Raw genomic sequence first — 24,177 nt, 5'->3', positions numbered from 1 at the left:
TACCTTTCATCATATGTATGTGTGTTATGTACTGAATGAATAGATACTCTCCTCTCGTCCCTCAGCTACCAAATAAAAATGCAGACAACAACACACTTTAATCATGAATTGCATTATTCTGACAGAAACTGATGTTGTCTCTGTTTGAACAGCCCACATGCAATATCTCAAGTATATGTATCAGCAGGGAAATGAAAGATCATGTCCACAAAGTGAGGGATTATTTATGGGAAGGGAGTGCATAAGACGAGAGCCTTGCATGGAGAGGTAAATACCTGGGCACACAAAACTTCTCTATCTATATAGATAACAGAAATATGGGATTTTATCATTCCGGCCTTTTGATGTTTTACTTTGGTAATTGTGTTCTCATTCTAAAGTTTTGTGTTCTTCTTCAAACTGCAATTGTTTCTTTTATTGTTAAATTTAAAATGAAATATCATAAAACTTTCAAAAGTAAAGGTCAGTACAGATGGTTTCCTTAAATCAAGGAAGTATTTTACCATACAATCTGTGATTGATAATGTTCATTGCATCCAAAGAAATGATATTAACAGGCTTTAGACTGCCACATTAAATCCCACGTGTTTTATCACCAATATGCACCTCAACTAAAATCTGCTTAAATCTCAAAACCTGTGGCTAAGGGAGTGTGATGTGTTAAAATGGTCTTTCCACAGCCCTTTCTTATTTAATTTCAGGGAAATCTGAGTGCAACAACAACGTCAGTGGGCAGACATATTCTTTGTACTTACTTGTAATTGAACCGAGCGATCACGAAGCCCTTGCGCAATCGGACTGAACCTCTCGATGGCTCGCCATTCCCCTGCTGTGGTAATGGCTTCAAGGACCTTTTCCAATCTAAATGAGAACATTCCAAGCATGAGCGTTGGGGAAAAAGAGAAACATTAATTATTATTAAAGATGTTAATCAGAATCTCAGTATTCAAGGCCTATTTAACCATGGTGTATTTTCTTTTCTAGGAAATACCATTACTGGCAATGAAAATCATGACTTATGAGTTGAAGAGATTTATGACCAAAATTCAATTGAATTGATCGTAATATTAACGTCACTCAATAATAATTATAATAATTAATTTCAATAAAAAAACACAAAGTTTATATCATTTTAACGAAGCATATATAACTTGAAATATTGTTCCACATAATGGAAGATCTACTGTTTTCTATCATGAAAGAAGTAGTATTCAAAGTGTTGGCATTGGAAATGTACATCACTTTTCTAAATGATTAAATGTTATAATTAGAATATCTAATTTCACATTGTTTTCAAATAGAATCACTCAATACATTTTCCTGCACATGACCTGTACTTAACATACCAACAATACATGCAATACTTTCATGTAAAATATACTGGCACCACGATCATAATAACGATTCTCACAAAGGTAGACCTCTTTCTATAAGTCATTTGAGAAATGATAATTAGTGAAACATGTTTACACAAGTGTCCAACCCAGTTGGACCATGATTGTAAATCCAACCTAAACTAAGGGAAATTTGAAGATATTGTTGTTCAACATGAGAGAAGCTGTAAGACCTAGAGGTTTTGACAGAAAGAATGAAGCCTGAGCATACGTGTTCTCTTCGCCAACAATGCAGATGGCTGACAGCAGCTTCATCACGTCAGTCATCATGGCAGACTGGGTGGGATCAATGGCTCTTGCCAGTAAAGCAAGACTTTTCTCCTCCGCCAGGATCCGATCCAAGCCATACTGCAATAAACACAAACACATAACATGTTTACACAAGTGTCCATTACTTCAGGTCATTAGTGACAAGAATGAAATGCCATCTAACACAAAGTTCTACTTATTAAAGTTGAAGTTCAACATATTTATGCAATTATCAAATGCCAGACTCGAGGTAAACTATGATTTCAGTTCATCTGTAATACAGCACGTGCAACAACTTTAACAGATCTGGCTCAAGACAATCACTTCTACAACTGGTCTTGGATTTAATTGTCCAAGATCATTACTAAATAGATTTACAATAATTGTGCATTTTGAGTTAGTTGAACAATGTTTTACTTGTGGTGGATAATTCGCTGCTAGCGTGTGGCAGCAGCTGCACAATGAAGACCAGGCTCAGTAACGTTCAGAACTTTAATTCATGTTTTGATTTGCACAGAGAAAATCGATGTAGAAATTGTCTGTTTTGTTAAAAATAAGAAAATGTGTAATATAAATAACACTCTGAAATTAATTTACTATTTGTAAAGCTTTGAAATTAGGTTTTATTATACAAAAGGAGGCATTAATAAGTTTTTTTTTCTCCCTTTTGTTGTTTGATTTGATATTTGATTTTTATTTTTCTAATGCTTTTGTCGATGTGGTAGTTACACAAAGCATCACGAAGCACTTGATTAAGATTTTCTGTTTGCCTGGTCGATGCAGGCTTTACCCAATTGACAGTAAGCTAAGAAAATATTTTTTATTGTTTCTTTGTGTCTGCACATTTATATGCAAATAGCTGAACTGTGTCATTACTTCGTAAACAGTTTCGCAATTTTGTTCATTTTTCTGACATATTTCCTGAAACACATTTTGTCGATTTTCAGAAACAAAATAACGATGAACTCTGTCAGATTTCTTTCGATGCTTCAAAGAATGCACACTGCGTGGGCAGGTTTCTTTATCGTGTAGGGCTCATGTACAAACAGAATTTCTTAAGCAGTTGTTTCTATACTTTAACAGCCTTGCTTACATATATGATACAAATATTGACCAGAATAGAACAGTTCCCTTGCTGACTACAGTGACACATCATGATAAAACTGCATTAACATTGCAGCTTTTTGACCACACTGCAAAAATGTGTCAGACCAAAACAAAAATTCTTTCTTCAAATGGTGAAGAAAGACAATATATATAACACAAATTAGTGTTTTGGGGGGATTTCTTAAGCGTCATTTACTGAATCCATAGGTACCAGGCTTTGTCTTCTGTGCTTCACAGGTCCAAAGTTATGTTTGATAATTTCTCCCTGCATGGTAGAACTATTGCTTTCATTCTTTGACAATGGGAGGCGCATGCATATAGGGAATCTGTTTCAGTCTTGTAACCATTCTAATTTTCGAGATATCGATCATGTTTCATTATGTTTCACTCATTCCCCATTGAAAACCATTCAAAAGAAGGTCGTTTTAAAATGAATATAGAATCAACAATTACAGTTCTCTGCGCCTTAAGTAAGCACATATCGCCTGCATCAGCAGCCGTCACAATAACAAAGATCGGAGAGAACTACAGTTCAATCAAACAGCGCAGAGCTAAACATTATAAGCTTTTATAAGTACTTATTCAGCTTAGAAGGCAATTACATGAATTCTTTATTGAGGAAATAGGTTTTCTTCATAACAGTTAAGTTGCTCAAAGGGCAGCTTCACACTGTGGCAACTTTTAGTACTCCATTATTATGCCGTTGCAAGTGTGTGACTTGACGCAGTTAAGGCAGAAGAGGAAGAAGAAGAAAAGACTGCACTGACAGCTGGCAGCGAACACCTGTCTCCTTGGCATTGTGGGTACATCCCATCCCAAGGTGCGTCTCTAGCCAGGGAAAGGTCTGGGCTAACAGAGAGGCCTACGGGTAAATGCTGGTGTCTGGCGCCTATTGAGACACAGGATTACACAAGACCTTAAGCACGCTTTGTGCCAGAGCGGCTGTATATCTGTCTCCCCTGGTATTTCAGCTCCATCTGGCGAGATATTTTTTTTTTTCCTTGGTAGCTACTTTAGACTTACAGCACAAAAGCAAGAAAAGCAAAGACACTGTAAATCACAGCTACTTCAGCGGGACTCATTTTTATGTATAAGCGCTTCGTCCTGGGCAATCATTCAATTTAACTGTCTTCAGATTTTAACTGGGATAATTTTATCACAATATCATCATATTATTTTATCGTTTTAGTTAATTATGTTGCTAAAGAAAAAAAAGTCCAAAAACAAACTAATTAAATTATGTTAAACAGAAAAAAATAGTTATGACATTGTTCCTAAAGTCAAAAGTGTCTCTGTGATCTCTGTCTCTTGCTCTGTGCAACAGCTCACAAGTGTGTGCTTTAAGCGCTGTGGAGGAAGTTGTGTTTCTCTTCTGCAATCACATCTCTTTCCCTCATTTGCACTTGACATTCAAACACACTCTCTCTTATAGTTCCTAAACCATCAGTAAGCTCTCACTCCTCGACATACAGGCCGACAATCTTAGATCAAGAGTGTCAAGAATCAGGACTTGTGTAAAACTTGAGGCTCCAGATTGTTGCGAGGCTACTCTTCTCCAATTTTGATGAATCCCTTGTAATTGAAATCCAAGAGGCCACGTTATTTTGTAAATAAATGAAGACACAAAAAAATAATGAATAGGATGAAGGTTACCTGAAGAAATCAGTCTCAAAATAAAGGGAGTTATTTGAGATTTTTGAGTTTTTTCCTTGAAGCATATTAGGAATTAGGAATAGAAAACTGACATATTAAATGTTTAAACTAATTTGGGGATTCCTTGTATTAGTAGTAAACTTGCCGTCCCAGAATTTCCCGATTTATAGAATAAAAAAAGAACAATTATATAATTAAACATGTTGATATATTTATATAAAAATAGATCTCTCAGTAACAATCGCTTCTACACAGAGTTTGATTGAAAATGGGAACTTAATGTACAACCTAAAGAAATGCTCATGAGTATATTTTCATTACCTTATTGTTCATGAAGGCCTTGAGACACTGGATAACTTTGTGTTGATTCTTTTTGTCAAGCTTCTCTTGCCTACAGAGACGATAGAGAGTTATTCAGGGAAAAGTGGTTTAATGAACAACATGACAAAAGTGAGTCTACACAGTGTTTCCCAGAGGATTAGACGTGGCGATGGCTGACAAGGGAGACAAGGGGATATGTGGCCGGGCGGTTGATTACTGTGAAAGCAAAGGCAGTAGTAGGCTCTCATGTGCACCTGAATGACAGGTACAGGGACAGGGCAAGTGCTCTGCAGTGTTCTGCCAGGGCAGTAAAAAAGCTATTGATAATTTTGACAATCAACAGGACCACACCACAGCAGGATGTCCCCTCCTGCTATCGAAGGCCAGTGTGACTATGATGAACAGGTCAATGTGGGGGGGGGGGGGGGGGGAAGAGAGAGGGAGACACAGAGACAAAAAAACGGAGAGAGAGAGAGAGAGAGAGAGAGTGAGAGACAGATTAACAGGGAGTGAGAAAGACAGAGAGAGAGCGACAGAGAGAGAGCGACAGAGAGAGAGCTAAATGGAAATTGGTATTGAATGACATTGATAAAAATGAAAGAAAGCCAAAATTACCTAAACCACGCAATTTGCTTTTTAGTTACTGTTCATGCTTTGAATATACGAATGACCACAGTTGCAGGTACCCATGAATTTGTGCATTAACTTACTCCTTCTTGTAAAGCAACCTCTCCAAAATGTCCAGCAGCAGTCCAAGACCCTCATGCCCGAAACTCTGCACCCAACTGAAATAACAAAAAGAAAATCAATATTACATATGTGCAAGACTGACAACTGACAGCAACATGTGTATACTCATTAATCACTTTGGAAACCGCTAGGACAGAAAAACACACGTAAAATGTAATACTCTGTCCTGAGAAGCCAAAAACACAGTATTGCTCCCTACAAACTGAAACATGTTTGGGCTTTTAAAGTAAAACCCTGTAATTCAATTCTTAGAAACAGAAATCTTAGAAAATACACTAAAGTAGAATAGTGTGTACAGCAGAATATGCATATCGTACCTTCTAAAGCAAAGATACAACAAAAGATGCAATTCTAAGCCTTTGTACAGAGGCTAGATTGCCTGAAAGAATAAAAAAATAGTTTTGAGCCAGAGAACAGAATTAGAATTTATATTTGTATGCAGGTGACATTTATGAGTTGCAGTCTTTCAAAGGAGGTTAAGCAAGTTCACACGGCTCAATCAAATCATTTTCCTGCCACTCTTTATGTTAAAGTTGCTTTTAGGCAGTTCTTACGGAGAAGGTGCCCTTGATGGATTTCAAATTGTGTGATTAAAGTAGTAGAATCTAAAGCTTGGGGATAACACACATAATAGATTTGGTTTCCAATGCTATTATTTTACTGGAGATAAAGAAGAACCAAGTGTGTTTTTATCACAGTGATCTTAAAAAGGTGTTTATTTAGTTAGTTAAAGGCAGCTTTGTTATTTTATCTGATGTTCAGCTTCCAGAAGATAAAATAGTGACCTTAAGAGGATGCGCACATTGGAATACATAGTATATTGTTCATCGGAAAAAAATAACCTGAAACTAAGTTTTCAGCCCTTCTTCAGAGAATTCATGAATTTATCTGAAATTTTAGGCAGGGTAAGATTTGGGAGCTTATAACAACCTCTTGGGTCACTAAGTTCACCCTGGATTGAGATATGGCTGAAGTTATTTATTTTTTAATGTAGAAAATGTGGCATTTAGATACATTAACCAAAGCAATAAAATTCATAAAGCTTAAAGAAAAGGTTAGGTCAGGAAGTCTTGTTGAGCGTGCCTAAGTCACATGCTATCAACTGTAGACGCCATTCTGTCTTGCCATCCAATCACAACCAGACACACTCTCATTTAGCCAATCACCTATAAGCTGTCAGTTTTATATGTTCTCTCAGTTCCGTACCGGGATTTATGAGTGACCCATTTCCACCCCTGCACAACCTCCACTCTGGATCATCTCCCTTCATGTTATCTCATCTGGGATTTGTTCTTTTGTAAGAACAGAATCTACGCACACTGAGGAGCACTCTTGGCAACTGAAATGTTTTTGTAAAATAATCACTTATTGTGTTATTTACTTATAATTCTACAGTTGCATGATACGATTAAAATTACAAAATATTAGATTTTTTTTTCATTAAAAAAAAGACATCACATGAACACATTGAAGAGGAGAATATTCAGACACAAAAACTGTTCCTCATCTTTAGGTTTTACATGCTGGTGTTTACATATTAAATGTGTCAGATGTTCCATAGTTTTACTTAGTTAAAAGGTTCTGTCCAAGTTTAGCGTATTAGTTCTAAAACTAAGTTTATTTATGTTCTGAGAGGAGAGATCAGCTCAGGAGACGCAACTGAACCACACGGTGAGCACCGCACCAAGGCCTGTGTGCGCACCCATAGGGAACTTAACCCGAATATTATTCAAAAGCATTTGTCTGAACATGGCCTTGCATGTCCGGTCCCGATGGGTCCTGTCAGGCTCAGGTCGAGTATCCACAGGTGCTCAGCGGAGGGTTCCCTTGCAGTGCTGTGTTTCCAATGATGTGCAGCTCAAATTCAGATCTGCACTGTGCACCTTTCTTTTCCCCTCCCCCAAACTCTTTTGTATTGACAATATTCATTTTTACTTCAAATCTGAGATCCAACTAGTTTTGACTTTAGGAATTAGGTACTTTCATCCATATAAGAACACATGCGAACCATTCTGTGGTCATGAATCTGACGTAGACTTTTCTTAAAAAAATGTCTTTAGAACAAATTTATGAAATAGTTTAAGGAGATATTGGTGAATGATTCCCAATGAATTAAATTTCATTCTAATTTACTCACTCATTTGCATTTAGGTTGATACCTTTAAGTATGCAGAAAACTGTGAAATACGGGGTGAATGAGATTGTCCCTGGCTGCACCTCCCTCCTGATGGAAACTAAATAACATCTCTGTACATTAGCATTCAGCATCTGCAATGATCTAATCAACAAGCTGCATGCCTCCCATCATCAAATCTAAATAAATTCTCAAGGTGACAACATAAAATGGGAAGCTGTTATCTGAAATGAATTTCTTGAAAAGGAGCATGGAGTTGGGGAAAGATGTATGTCCGTGATCCTGTTTGTCTGTTGTGACTCTGTTTGTCACTATTACCTGACACAATACCCAATTTCTAATTAAGATTGTTTCATTCAACTTATCATTCACACCTTGATTGTACACAGGTGACATATGATTTAACCTTAAAAGGTTAGTGGAAAAATTGTTTGATTTTGACATAAGAGAGACAAATACATTGCTGCAGCCTGACAGTACCCTGACTGACAATGCATGTTAAATTCAAGTCTAATGTTGACGCTTTTAAGTCTGTAACCACCATAATAACCATTGCTATCGACTTGTGTACTGTTTCAAATCATTGACACAAGGAGTTCGAGTACATTTTTATCAAGTGTACAATAGTAGAGATCTACGGTCATAAAACTATTTCATGTACACAAGAGTTGGGCAAACATCTGTATTTTCAGTCAAATCGTCACTAAGCATTAGCAAATGATTTGACACATCACAGCTCAGTAATAACATCTCATATAATTTCAGTTTGACTGCTATGCTTCATCTTTGCTGAGAATTATTGCAAGGGTCAAGACCGTCTCTTGTTTCTATAGCAACAATACTGGGAATCAGAGTTTTTTTTGCCCAAAGTAAGCTAGAAGCTACAGCTGATGCTACACTATCAGATCCAGCTGCCACCCCTAGACCCCAGTTGGCTACAATCATTACCTTGGAGCAGATTGTATCTATAGAAGTATATGATTCACACATGAATGTGCACAACGAAAGCAATAGTATCCGAGTTTATGTTTAATCCGACCTGCCAAGGACGGTAAACTGTATGGATGTTTTAACAGGACACCCACACAGGTAGCAACAGAGGTTATGTAGTGTAAATGTCATATCATTATGAATCAAATATAATATAGTGTGTCTAAATAGTAGCCTATACTGTATACAATTTCTGTCCAGGGTATGCATCCACCCTATTATGCTTTTCATTCTTTATTCTTTCGCTTTATCTTCCCCTTTATTCTTTCACTTAAAAAATGAAGACAAAATGCAGAGAAATTGTGTCGACCTCCACATCAAGGTATGAATGAGTGTGTGGAAGACAGGGTCAAGAAAATGAGGGAGACTGAATATAAAAAAAACTGTCACGGCCATTCTGATGAGGACAGGCAAGGCTGCTGCCAAGGTATTGAAGGAATGAGGCTCTCCTGTTTGAGAAAAGAAATCAGTTTAGCCTACACTTCATGCTGGGCCATGGCCAAGACCATTGTGGTTATAGACTACGCAGGGCGAGGGTCTTGACAAGAGCTTCATTGAAATGCATGCAGTAGCTCAGTGGCAACTGCATGGTAGTTTTTCATCATCAGTAGGTGAGGCAGCGAGCAAAGGAAAATAATCAGTTGATCTGTAGCAGGAATTATTGCAAAGGAAACCGACAGGCCTGCACTATCAGGATTGTGCTGCAAGACATCTCCCTTGAAACACATGAGTGAAAAGTCACATATGTCAACCTTCAAATGCTCCCAGTAAAGAACCCGACATATTTATAAGATCTCAAAGGCTAGAAAAAGTGATTATCCAACACCTTTGCAACATCTGAAGAAACGCTAATCTTTAAGAGCAATAACAATCACGGTGAGGCAATAAAATATCTAAGGGGTGTCTTTGTGTCATGTCAAGGTCAGGGAAAGTTAAGATAAGGCATTGATAGAGGCAGCCATTGCAACATGGAAACCTGTCAGCGGTTTGTTTCTTGTGCTCAGAGAATTATGCATCATGTGCTTATATACACCATTTTCACTGTGCAGTACTAAATAATAATACGGTTAAGTAGAAGTAGATAATATCAATTTCAATGTTTGCAATTTTCAGAGGAATCAGTAGTCATTATCATATAGTTACACGTTTATTTCTCCTTGTGCAGTGAAGTAGTCTGTATTTTACATGCTCTCGGTGTAGGCTCTAAAATGATTAAAGTATTTTAAATTCTGTTTGCTAATCTAGCATGCTCTGGCAGCCCTTGAGTTTCATTAGTTCCTAACATCTGGCACCCCTCCCGCATCCCAAATGAGAAACTTCAATCACATTCTCTGCCTGAATGTCCTCACTGTTTGGAGTCGTGTTGTGTAAAAATTATTTGAAAAACACTTTCCACAGTTTTTCTTTGCTAGAGACATTTCAGCACAGATTTATTTCTCACTGCGACCGGTTAACGTCGTTCTTGTCGTTAGCTGTTTGGCATCTCGAAGACAGGGAGCAGAGCAGATGTGTGTGGTATCACAGCAGTGTGGCCAGAGTCCCTTCAAAGTTAGCACACATCACATGTTTCATCACGCATGTTTTAGAGCCACAGCAAAACTGTGGCAGTGTGGACACAAATGCCTGTGTCCAAATGTCTCAGTATTACGTGACGTCTGTGTTCTGTGATGCAACAAAGCTTTGCCTGGTTTCTTGTTTTCCCTACGAAGTCAAGTGAAAACCAGGATTATCTGTCCCCTCACGATTGAGATGCTGTATAGATATATGATTCTGGTAGCAGCAGATTTTTGTAGAATTTCTTACAATATCTTTCTACTAACAATTGTGTTACCTCTTTTTAGACTAAACTAATGCTCCACATGTTTCTCTCCATGTTTCAGTGTCCTTGTGTTTGTATTTTTCAGTTTTCAGCCTTCTGTGTTGTATATTTTTCAAATAGTTCCTTTCTTAAACATGCCTATGGAATAGTTTTATGCAATCTCACGGTTATTTATCTCTTTTTTGTTTTGTTTCTTTTTGGCTCTTATCATGAAATTTTATTTACCTTATTGTATATTAAAAGTGGATTTATTTTCTATAATTTATAAATAACTTTACTTTTAATCTGTGTCTTGTGCTTAAAGTGATTAAAAGTTCTAGAATGACTTCTGTGAAAATGATCAATCTTCCAAAATGTGGATGACATACCCTAATTACACCACACCATCAACAGACGCCGAAGCAGCATCCCAAAGTTCAAGTGAGGGCTATCGTCTCAGGAAGACAAGAAGAATCAGCAAGGGAGAGAGCATTAAAAAATATGGTACCAAATATGACCATCCCGTTCCCTGGAAACAAAAACAGTCATAAATCAAAGAGAAAAATGAGGTGCCTTATCCGGCTAACTTCACAGCTAAGGTAACTCGACTTCTAACGGAGTCTCAGGAGAATGCCTCCAAGGTTCCCAAGCAGTGTAGGATAGTTTAACACTCTGCTAAAGTGGTTACGAACCAGAAATAAAATAATTTACTCTAAAATATTGTCCTGTGTATTGCAAGTGAAAAGACTTGGAGGGCTCTCCGGGGACAGAGACTGGGACTTGGAAAACAAAGTGGGACATGTTAAATAAAAATAGTGGTAGTCAACATGCGCCCTTAGTTACGTCGCTCAGACAACAAAAACAATGCTTGCTAAAATTAAGCAGCAAGTTCATGGGTTTGTACAGGTCTGGCTAGACATGAAAACACCTCTCCGTATAAGACAGCCTATAGCTGATACCTCAATAATAAAGATTTTTTCAAATCATTCCTCCATAAGGGCCTTGCCAATTGAACCTTAGCATTTGTAAAAGATAGAATTATGGCTGATTTGTTGTAAAAAGGTAGAAAAGCATTTGTGATCAATTTAATGAACAGTGACTCTTTGTACAAAGTGCATGGTCGGTAGGTGTATGAGAGACGGGAGGAGCATCCAAGGTTGATTACTATTGTGGGGTTAAGGAAGAGCAATGCCAAACTTATTCCTATTGTATGGCTAAACTGAATTAAATAAATCCAGGGCCTTAAACCTGAAGGTCAGTTTTAATATAATATCAAAAACCAATTTCCACTTGTTTGTCAGATCCATTTATCAAATCCATTTACCACAATTACATCCTGTAGCCTTGCTGGTCCTGTGGGTTAGTACCATGGCCTCTTCACAGAAAAAAGTGAGGCAGAGCTGGAATAGCTGAGTTGGGTAAAGTATACAGGGGTCAGAGGCAGGTGTCACAGGCTAACATGCTGGAGCTGCAGGAAGTTCCAAATTACCTCCAAGTCTGTCTGCTCAGCCAGTAGGAACCTGATGAGGGGGCATATAAGTCTGTCAGCCTATATGAGCAGAATGCATCTACCTGATTTTGGATGGAGGAAATGAGTAAGAGTTGCTGCTAAAACATTGCCAAGAAAGTGATAGGGATCAGCATCCAAAAACTGTGGCAGACAAAATGCCTTCACTGCCAAATCAGTCCCACACCTCAGGACTGTAATGGTGCTATTAGATTGCATGGGGTTAGCGCTGCCAGGTCACTACTACCAGCCAAGGCAGATTTATAGTTGGGCCAAACTGCGTCATTTTACACGAGCCTCACTGTCCATTTTATTAGGGCTGCCCCCATACAAAGAGTCTCCTAATTGACTTGAGGTCATTGGTTTTCACATGTTAATGAAATAAACTGAATTGTTTAAATATATCTATTTTTAGTTCTTTGGCTTTATTCATTATTTAAACCAATTTTAAACATTTCAGTCAATTATATTTCAGCAATTAAAATAATACACAAACTCACTGTTTACTATAAATTGATCAAATATACACAATAGCCAATGACAGCATCTCCAATCAGACTAGTTGACAAGTATCTATGTTATATTTATACTAACAAGTATAGTAAAGAAAGAGAGCAGAGTATGTCTGTGTGTAACAGTGAGAGATGATGCATATTTCTCTAGGAAGTAGCTCAATAATATAATGCAGCGGTCAAAGCAATACTTTTCTCAATGGCTGTATTTTGAATTCCATTTCAGTCTAGAAAGTAGTTATTATACATCTGCTTAAACATGTATTTCATGGTCAGAATTTTTAATTCCTGCCACCGGACAAGAGTTCAGCTTTGAAATTGGCCCCTCGTATGCCATAAAGTCAGAGACCACTGCCTGTGGTTCAGAAGAAAGAAGAACAAACAGCAAACAAAAAAGATCGGGGGTGAAGTACAAGACGAGGAGATGATGCAAGACCACAGCCATCCTCAATCCGCCATGCACAAAAGGACAAACTTTGAAACGCATTGTGTAGAGTGTAGAGAGGAATTGAGACTTCATTTTACACAAACTTTAAATCCATTGAGCTTAGGTTTTCCTTTAAAGTAGCACTGGCAGGAGTAAATGATAATGTGAAACTAAATTGCTCATTCCCAACCGCAGACAGAGACAGCCCAAAGCAACAATTTAAATCTAAGAGACGGAGACAACCAAAACAAGACTGTCATGGATCAGTCTGTCAGCGTGGCAGCACCAAAGTAACTCCCCATCCCCCCACTGACAGTCAGACTTACTTTGTACTGTTAAATTGATTAAGCACTGAAACCCAAAATTAGCCGTCCTATTAATTATTCATGTTTGCCTTCCATAGATAGCGGAAGGTGCTGTGCCTTGGTATTTTTGTGGAGCACTTTAAGCCAATTGGATGTAAATAGGCATTTAGACAACATATAAAGCTTTATGTGCTGGATTGATCTAAAATTAAACAGCCAAGTAGCTACAACTAGTTGTGACTAGTGTTCTCGAAATGACACGGTTATATTCATGTGCCTAGGTAGGAAGACAAACCAATAGACCAGGAGATATCTATTGTTTAGACAAATGCATTCATAGGTAAACATTTATTTAAAAAGATCTATACATTATGGTCTATGATGGCCAATATGTGGTTTGAGGCTTTTCTTTTTTAAACACATATTATTTGACCTCAGGTTACCACAGATCGAACAGCAGTTTGCATCGCTCCAAGCTATGAAGGCCCCATTCTAAGCAAATGAAAAGAAAGATTCTTGTTTCATGTGATTATATAAAAATTAAAAACTTATTATGAATATTAAATGTAAGTTCTTCAAAAAAAAGATCCCTTTAAGTCCTGCACACTAGTCCTGTACAAATTTGTTCAGGTGGGTGAAGGACAAAATACATTTAAGGAACACCTCAAGTTAAAATGCATTGCAGTAGAATCCCATCCCGTCTCATATGTTTAAAACTGGTGCTTGTTGTTGGGCTATTGGATTGGATTTAATTAGATTAATTAGCAGTTGAGGAAAATTTGCCTACACACATTATACACTAGTTGATATTACTAGCCTGTAAACAATAGGGGAGAACATATAATGGAATCCAGAGTTCTGAAAGCGCTTTTCATTTTTCTTACAGACAACTGAAGCAGCTGACAGATGGAGCTGCGGCTTTAATGTGCATTACACTCTCCTGGTTGAACAATCAGCACAGACAACGAGAAACTTTCTGTGTTGTCAGCCACATAGGACTGTGCATTAAGTCATCTCTCAAGCGGCACTGCAGGAAGAAGCATCTCGTCAACAATCTTAAAAGCCTGTTTCTCTGCTGCTTACGTGAATTCAATAATAAATCAACGAGGTTTGGTTCCTGATGATGTATTGGCTATTTTGCTAAAACTACGATACACGTCTTTACATAGAAAGTCTTCACAGCTACATCCTCCAATCTTATCAGTATAGGAGCTGCAGTTCTGCTAATTTTGCAACTCTATGCTATCTTAATGTTGTTTGAATGGCTTTGTTTCATTACATTAAAGGCAATATGAGCATTAAAAGTATTTTGATGAAGTAATACAAGTGAAAAATAAGATATACAATTTTTGTAATAAGTGATTATTCCCAGAAACAAGGCCAAAAGAGACATCTGCAAGGACCCCTGTGCTTAAGACACAGAGTCCTTTCTATCGTGATAATCTTGTACTGTACCTGACAGGGTTGCTGGTAAGGGACACACGCAAAGAGTCTAGACAGGCAAACAGGCGTTCGTCCATCACCCCTGACTTCAGCTCTCCAAGAAATTCCTGAGGAGACACTTGATGGCTGCTTCTCAATGTGCCCTGAAAGACGGAGAGGAAGAATAAATCTGTTTAGTGGAGCCATGGAAATGTGATCACATAACACAAGGTCACAAACTGTTAACAGTCGATAAACAGAATCTACTCAAATTTGATATTTATGTGGAAAATACATTTATAAATAAGAAAAGATGTTGTATGAAGTCACAGTTTAACATTGTTGTTACTTGATCCTGAGTATTTTCAAAAAAATTAAGTAAGATCAGGTTTTACATACAAAATTACAGTTTTTCATATTCACACATCTGTTGAAAAAATGTATAGATTAAATTACATCAAACAAAACTCATCACAAGGGTGTAAGAGACATCCCTGACCTGCATCATTCAGCTTTGAAATTGTCAGAATAAGGACAAATAACCTAAAACGTTTCTGTCCCTCTGTCTTCTCATCAGCCAACAATCATTTGATTCAACAAACAGAACCAACAGATTTATTTTTCCCAAAACAGACCAACTATTAACATGTCAAAGAAATGGATGACCAGCTATGGGTCAAAGGGACAAATGGGCAAATGGGATTAAGACCTTCATTCTAGAGTTCAATCAACTCCAACGGAATTTTCTTTTGATTAACATTTGACTATTACTTCTCTCGAAGTAGTAAACATTGCAGAAACATTGTTATCAGCATGATGTAAAAGCTTCCTCACACCATGAACTCTCACTGGAACACACATCCAAACACTGCGATCCTCCCCCTTTCATTTCTCTTCTTCAATTAATAATAAGATATGTATTTTGTAAACTAAACCTGCTTCCAATCTGAACTAAAAACCTGCTTCTCCTCTGCAATTCCTACTCTAATGTCTGAAATCATATATATGTTCAACTAATAAAATGAAATGGTTAGTTCATATTATTTCTCAGCTATTTTTAGTTTTTTTTGGCACAATTTTCAGATTTTAGGTAAGTTGTCATATGTATTGTGAGGCTTGCTCCTGGAGACTTCTTCTCTCCCCAATACCTCTCAGGTTTCTATATCGTTTATTTATGAGACCTGGTGTAAAGGGAAGGGTAACTTTCTTGTGTAAATTTCAATTTAAGCAATTTACAAGGTTCATAAAGGATTATGGCCTCCAGCTGAATCAAAGGAAGAAGATTGGGAATGCATATCCCCGGCCTTTCAAGAATAAACCAGACAGATCAGTTGGGTAAATCGCGTTCACCCCTCGGAATAGGTGTTTGTCAATCTGCACAACCTTTAGGCCAATCTCCTCTATTTTGTAAGCTGAGTCCAAAAAAGATAAATCAAAAGATTATAACTTTTCGATTATCATAATGGCTATGTTTTAAAGTTTTGTTCTGTTTGGCCAACATCAATCCCTTCAAGCGAAAGTTTTGTCATAGTGATTGCATTAATTTGCATCAGCCCACAAGAGACAGACAGCCATTACTTCTGAGGGCCTGCTGAGAAATCAACAGCAGCGCCAACGGATAGTCTGAGCTTCCAAACACTTACCACTGCAGAGACATTGACAGATTTCCAAGCGCTGAATAGCTGGGAGAAATGGTAGCGCCAGTTGCCCCGTAACCACACATCGTCTCCAGGAAAACAACCCCAGTCTATCGTGAGGAATTTTCCTGCACCAACCACCGCAGGTTCTAACCGGTCAACCCCAAGCCTCACGACGACTCACTATAGCCAAGTTACTTTCTACGCGTGACTGGGTTGATGTCAAGATAAAAGATTTAAATCTTTAGATTTCATTCATAGACATCTTGGGATGTGCTAACCATACAATAGAACAGCTAAATAAATATATATATACATATATATATATATATATATATATATATATATATATATATATATATATATATATAGAATTACTACTTCCACTACTGTTATTTAAACAGTTCGTTTGACATCCATGGATCATTGATTAGCTTAGTAATTTTCATCCTGTGTTCAAAATAATATAGAAATGATCATCTTTCATTTATCTGTCAAATTTAACATCGAACTAAAATGAATCTTTGCACATCACTGTACTCGCATCAAATCCCCAACAACCACGTAAGTGAAGTCCCGTCTACTCATTCCCACTGATTTCTACTTATCTCTCAAATCACTGTGTGGGAAAATTATGGTAATAGAGCAGCTTATTTCCCCCTATCTCAGTTGGTCTTTTCACTGAAATCTCTGTATTTTTCTCTTCGCAACAGGACAGGGAAATTGAGCACGGGCCCAATGCCTCAATGTTTATTTCAACATGCCATGTTTACTTTCTACAATGTGCATTTACCTTGTTTTTTTTAATGGTCAACTGCTCCAACACTCAATCACTTTGATTGAGTTCCTAGCCACCACTGGAATTTGGAAACGAGTAAACTACAAATTATACTTGACTGGTTTTGGGACTTTGAGGTCCTGTCTCATGTTTTCTTATACTAACTCATTAAAGGTCTCTCAGGTGTACCTCTGATTGCATATGCAACCAAAAATCTGTGATGTGCGACCAAAAAATGTCCTTGGTGGCAGCGCTGTGACTCACATTTAGCTTGTCAGTCTCTGTATTTTAGCGGATAGGGTCATTTCCTCATCTCATGTCTTCTGCAGATTTTACACACACACACACAGAGGCCTAAGGCTGGCCCCACCTCCACTCATTCACACACTGACACTGAAGCTGTGAGAGGTGGTGAATGAGGCGGTTAATGTCGAACAGTGAAGACAAAAAGTGTGAATACAGGGTTTCAACAACGGACTGCCAATAGAAAACGATTAGCACCGCTGCTTCAGGATTAGGGCAGAATAGCTAATTTGTACCGTGTCAGAGTCTCTGTCTGAGTGTCCTCCCTCCAGCCTCCTGCCGACCTGCGCTCACTTAACAATAAATTCCAACATTTACCACAAGTTATTAGGACCTGGAGTTTGTTTGATTCGCTCCAGAGTTTATGAAACACCTATTTAAAACACATTGGGAAAAAAACTCCAACATTTATTGAATATCGATACTGAATCAAATCCAAAAAAGTGGTCAAAAGGTGCAGTGAAAATGTTTGGGTGAACCTAAATTGTGTGCTGGTGTGCAATCTTTATAAACATGAGCACTTTGGGAATTAAAAGATTGAGCCTTGTTTTTAGAGCCAAATTATTTCATCTCATTTTTCAGTCCAATAGACCTAATAACTACGACTGAAGAGAGGCATTCTGAAATTATTTTTAGGCCTTTTAAAGCCAATAACAGATTAGAAATCAACAGTGGGGGCTCCGAGAGGTAGAATAGCTATTTCAAGACTACCTCTGCCAAACAATAAACAGGCAAAGGTCAGCAATTACTTTGTGAAACAAAAGACACTTGTTTCTCTACAAATCCAAACTCATGAGCCCGAGCCATACTTGATTACGTCAGCAAGGGACATCCATCAATTCAGGACCTAGTATAAAAGGTTAATTGGCCAAACTGTCTTGTGGTTAAGGACGGTGTGTCAATAAATTGGTCGAATGGAGCCTTTTGGTGAGATGGAAAGCCAAATGAGAATAAACTAGAATGGTACTTAGAAGAGGGCATACCTCCGCAAATGCCCAAAGTCTCCTTATGAAACCACATTTAAATTAGCTAGATCCAGACTTTTATTTAATCTGATTCAAATTGCACACTCATAGATATCAGTCACCTAAATATGGCACCCTTTTGCCAATATTCCTATTGTTCCACCAACTTTCATGGAAATCCATTCAGTAGTTTTTGTGTAATCCTGCTGACAAACAAACAAACCAACCAACAAAACAACAGACCGAGGCAATTTAAGAATTGAAACTAAATTTAGATCCAGGCTGTGGCGCATCTTATACCCACTATCACAATATATCAACTCAGTACTTAAGACATGAGAAAAATACATAATATCAGTAACCTTATTTTCACAACTTCCATCACTAAATACTTAGTTTACCACGTTTCATGTAGTTTCTGATAAAACTGCAGTTTTGAAGGACTTACATTTGCTGTCTTTTGGTCAGTGGCCGCTTTAATTTTGTCATGCAGGTAAACAAATGCAGGCATAAACAGGCTGGTCTCCTAGGGGACTTGAGATGGAAAGCCTAAGGCAACTTTGGAGGGATTTCTGATTATAGCAAACATAATAAATGCTACATTTATTTGCAAGACGTTGTGCCAACCTTACAACCTCACATGTAATTGAGAATCTTGAATTTGTTTTGCAATGTAACCTGCTGTTGCTCTCCCTCTCTCTGCCTTATATCTCCCAAACACATAGGGTCAGGCAAATTGACTTCAAATTAATAGCATGATTATTTTAAACCTTTTCCATGATTATGATTAATGAACGATTATTTCATGCCCAGTCCTACAAACACATTCACAGACTAGTCTGTAATAATTGGAGTGGTTGTCTAGGGCACAAGGAAAGATCCTGCAGCATCAGGGGACCATCAAAAGCTTCCATGAAATGTACATACATTTAACTACTTCAGCCTGACTAATATAGATTTATGGTGGCCAATGGTGGTAATGATATTAGGGAGTAAAATAATCTTGATACTGATATATCAGCCAAAATCCGCATACATTATATAATAACAAGTGGCGATGGTTCCTATTATGTCGTTATCAAACCAAAGAAATTACATTTTACAGATTAACCATATTTTTTTCCACGATTGATGGAGAGAAAACACAAATACAATCAAACACATAGAACTTGAATTAAGAAAATGAACATGTTTTATTAATTGAAACATGTTTTCATAACAGTGCATATCGGCAAACCTCAATACCAACATGTCTCTGAAAGCCTCATTTTGGCCCATTTTTATCATGAACCGGATAAATCGGTGGAGCTTTGTGCATTTTTACAAATATGTCCCAGTCCAAGTGTAAATACATCTGGTAGCGACAGCGACAGCAAAGCAAATAAGATTACACTGGATTGTTACCCAACATATCTGGTTTTTGAAACTGAATTATTGAATTCAATCCCTCCTACGTCTCTATAAGGCCAGGTCTCATGTGGAACATGATTTTTAATTGAATCATACATCATTCTTAATATATGCCCAGAGTATAGTGTTCAATAACATGCATTCAAAAACTCACCGTTTTAGATGCAGTAAAAATATACTGGATGACCATTTCTCTCTTTTTGTTGAGGTCCTTTTCTCTCAGAGGAGTCTTTTTTTCCTCATTCAAGTTCATGTCCTCCTGTGGAAAAAAAACAGAAAGAGACACAATTAATTTATTTGAAATGTTAATCTGCATCATTCTTATTTATAAGACAATAATCGATGGGATTACACATAGAAACTATTTTTAAAATACCACCCTATACCTTTCACATTGGATTTAGTTTACGTGAAATATTTGAGGGTTTTACACGACAAGTTGAAAATGTTGATGACAATGTTTGATGACAAAGCAACAAACCATCATCTTTTCAAACAGAGCCAAGATCTCTTTTTCCGAGGTGATCTTTGATGACATATCCTCAAACGGATGTGAGGTGGCTGAAGAGGTGGCTGAAGAGGAAGTAGACCAGTCATTGGAATTGTGTTTCGACTGTGATAAGGCTGGCCGCTCCTTCCTACTGCCCGGGATCCGAATACTTGCAAATCTGTCCAGCTGTAGAAACAACAGAAAAATATCTGATTACAAAAAGGGACAACTCCGCAACAGTTGTTAGTGTCAAGGTGATGTTAATGAAAGTTTTTTATATTATGAGCATATCTATATGATTTATACTAAGAAGAGAGTAGGTGAAACAATTAGCCTCTTCATTAGTTAGAAACAGTGTGAGTTGTGAACAAAGCAAATACAAGGAACACACAATAACACATGTTGAACTAAAGCACTGTCTAACGAGGAAGTAGAGCCAACAAGGACATGAGTTAGTGAGAAAAGCAGTCTCTGCTCCGTCATGTTGATGATTCCAATGTCTGGCAATGAAGACCAGTTTCATTAAGGACAAAAGACAACTATGTTAGATGACTGAGTTGTTAGATGTTACAGAGACAACCAGGAGAAGAGAAAGCACACAAACTGCCTAAGTCTTACCACATCATCTGTGATGTTTCTAAAGGGTAAATGCTATGGGTGGGGAACAGAAACAAAAAAAAGAGAATCAGGCTTTATACAGAAAATGCATTAAAATAATAAGAATATGTTTTAGCATTGCAGAAGGACAGGAACAACATTGGGTTCATTTCAAAATGTAGCAAAATAAATCATTTTTCCTGACCACACTGGCCCTCTATAACAAATATAGTCCAACCACCTTTAGTCTAGATCAACGTTGTGGCAATAACTCAACAAGAGAGCTAAAAATTCTCACGTAAAAACTCAACATTCCCTACAGAAAGCAAATCCTCCCAAGTGGTGCAGTTATATTCACAAAAGTTTGGATGTCTAACCCATTGGCCATGTTAGTCAACATCACTAACAGTAGACATTTAAACAAAAAAGATCGGCCTGAAGTTGCTTCTCTGGTAAGTCCTGTCTGCAAATATATGAAGTATCCAGTTGAGCAGTGGAAGAGATTGGCATTTGTCTGCTTGGTATCTTGCAGAGTAAGTTTTGTCTGCTGCTTTTTCTGCAACAGAAGGTTTTTTGGTCATTTTTTTGTTTGTGTTGCTTTGTAGTGTTCTAGGCAGGTTGCCATCTGCACTTCAAACTATTGTTATAGAATCACGAAAGCCAAAGGCTCCAATGAGGAATGGGGAGTCAGTGTGTGAACAGAAAATATCACATTTCTTAATGTTGTCAAAATGAAATGCTGAATTCAAGCAAACACCAAAAGTGCATAAGGTGAATCCCAACAACTAGACAATAAAACCACAAGCAATGATTTCCAGGTTCAAGCCTTTCTGTGCCCAACAGAAGGAATAAACTCAATCAGATTAAATTAAAGTCACAAATGACAGCAAGTGCCTGAAGCTCCACAAAAGCTGAGCATCCAGCTTGTTTCTTTCTGTTAAAGTTTTTGCACACCAAGCAAATTTTACACATAATCCACCCAATGACATTGCTCCCATTAATTAATGTATATCCACTCACACGGAATAATCAGTGATGCATTGTACTACAGACTGCACAAAATATTAAATATATACACCTTAACTTATGGCCACTAGGACAGAGGCGCAAATATACATGTTCAACCGCATATCTCAGCAACAACATTCACATAATGCAAGAGCACAACAACGTTGAAGCAGAAGGCCATGGAAAATCTGCAACAGGACAGCGTGTACACAACAAAAGCTGCACAAAAGATAACCATGGTGCGACTGTTCGGCTAGATATAGGTTTGTCTGAATGAAAAAATAGGTTTTTGTTATACAAATTAAAATATGTCCGGCAGCGCTAGTAGAATTAATTCTGAAACTAACACAACTACAACCGATGATGTTCAAATCAATAATCGTATTACTGCCCAGGAGTAAAGATCAAACAATTATCCAATGAGTTGATCAACAAGGGGCGTGATTGGCCTCCTCCACCATCCTCTGACATTTTATGACAAAACAAACAACAGGAAAATATTTGGCAGATTAATCAATAATGAAAAATCTTTAGCTCCAGGAGTTAATGTTATTTGGAATCTGTACATAAGGAAACAGAAACATGTCAAGGTCATCTCTCGATATTCATTCACAGTCTTGATTTTAACTGCAGACAAGGGCAAGGCTTCATCTGGACTCCAAACAAAGTAAGCAATAGGACCCAAAAGGCTATCGTGGCAAAAAGGCTGAAGATTGCTTCGGACAGATTGCTGGTTGCATAAAAAAATACACGACATGTTAAAAACAATCAAACATCAAATACAATTGTAGCTTACTTAAAGCAAGCTATGAGGCCATTCAGGTTAACAAACAATTCCTTAGTGCTTAGTATGTTTTCCACGATCTCACGATTGCAAACGTTTGTTTTTAAATTGACGGTATAGGACGGTCAAATAACAGTAATTTGTAAATGTCAGTGAATACCTTTCACTTTCCCGCTATCAACCTGTTCATTTAATTAAACTCTGATAACGTCTTTTTCAATTAAATGAGACAAGTCACCCACCACTAGTAGAGTAAACACCAATTTGTAAAACACAGCACATGCCATCCACAAGAGAAAATAGAGGTAGAGAGGTAGAAAGTGGTTAATGCAGAAAAGGAATACCTCATGGAGGTTGTGGGAACCAAGGCAGCAATCCACAGACATCAGAAGACTTTATGGCTCAGTCTTAACTTTTATTAACTACACTGCCAAGTTCTTATTTTTTTTACCTTTTAGGATGTAAGGCTATTGCAAAGCCCCAGAAGGGCTGCAAAAACTTATCACGAGGGAAATCACTTCACCAATGAATGGAACAATGATACTGCACAATATTAAGTAGAAGCCAAATTTTTAAACTCTGGTCTTTACGCCCAACTAGATCTGGCTTCAACTTCAAAAATATTTGTGCCCATTATTTAGGATTAAGGTTAATAAAGTCAATAAGGTGTCTCACTTATGTTCATTCACATTTGACTATTTGAGCATTACAAGTCTGCAATATTACCCGATTAAAATTCAATTCCACTATAAAAATAAATGATATAGAACCAAAAAATATTAAAGACCCATAAATAAATTAGACCATAAAATACATTTCTTATCCTAAATTGGCAACCAACTGATTTTGGATATGACAATGAACAATACTTTTATACTCTATAATCTTCTCCTCTTTTATCAGTTTACAATCCTCTGGTAAATCTCCTCTCTATAAATTATAGTGAGTCATGAACGTTGTCAAATGAATCAGTGTTGGTGACAACAACAGATATTTGTTATTATAATATAATATAATATAATAGTCACACATTATATATGTTTCACAGACAAATATGATCAGGGAGAGAGAAGCATCAGGTATAAACTGTTCTATCACAGGCACTGCACAACAACGTGTGTGTGTATCTGTTTGTGAGAAGAAGTAACAAGATGTTCTTTGGTTGTGTACTTCTAACAGCCAAACAAAATAAAAGACAGACATTCAAGGCAACATGGCCTCCATGTACTTGGCTGCTTTCTGGTTAGTATATTAAAAGGAGACAGAGGACATAACACATCTGTCAACCTGATTGAAAATGTGCACTTCTACTCAGATAATGATGCTTTGCTTCAGCCTTGTTGACAAAATGTGCTGCCACGAGAAAGTTAACAGCATGAAAAGCAATCCCAGTGATTTTTGGAACAAACAAAATGCTTCCTTTTCACAGTAAAAGCTTTCATCTCAGCTAGCTATACAGATGGTGTTGAACTTGCAGTATCTCAGAGTAGATTGGTTAGGTTTTTAATAGGTTAGAAGTTTAACAAACAAAAGGATCATGAAGGTTCTTCTAGCTAGAATTGTGACAAGGTTTTCCGCTACATCTCACAGTGATGATCAACCGATGACTTACTCTCAGTTACCATGGTGATAACTC

The 24,177-nt window shown here is 37.4% G+C and overlaps 1 protein-coding gene across 1 annotated transcript in view; it reads right to left on the bottom strand.

The window, feature by feature from the left end:
- The window catches only part of LOC133935858 (protein diaphanous homolog 3-like), a 147,335-nt gene that overhangs the window by 120,239 nt on the left and 2,919 nt on the right, over positions 1–24,177 (bottom strand). The window contains exons 2-9 of the mRNA XM_062381283.1: positions 20,771–20,803; positions 20,144–20,338; positions 19,817–19,921; positions 14,603–14,733; positions 5,435–5,509; positions 4,725–4,794; positions 1,606–1,742; positions 756–861 (exon numbers count right to left, since the gene is read on the bottom strand). Coding sequence (XP_062237267.1) covers positions 756–861; positions 1,606–1,742; positions 4,725–4,794; positions 5,435–5,509; positions 14,603–14,733; positions 19,817–19,921; positions 20,144–20,338; positions 20,771–20,803 — 852 coding nt within the window. The remainder of the gene's footprint in view (positions 1–755; positions 862–1,605; positions 1,743–4,724; positions 4,795–5,434; positions 5,510–14,602; positions 14,734–19,816; positions 19,922–20,143; positions 20,339–20,770; positions 20,804–24,177) is intronic.

The sequence above is a fragment of the Platichthys flesus genome, chromosome 1, assembly GCF_949316205.1.
Source record: "Platichthys flesus chromosome 1, fPlaFle2.1, whole genome shotgun sequence".
Taxonomy (NCBI): Eukaryota; Metazoa; Chordata; class Actinopteri; order Pleuronectiformes; family Pleuronectidae; genus Platichthys; species Platichthys flesus.
This window is presented reverse-complemented; position numbering and strand designations above follow the sequence as displayed.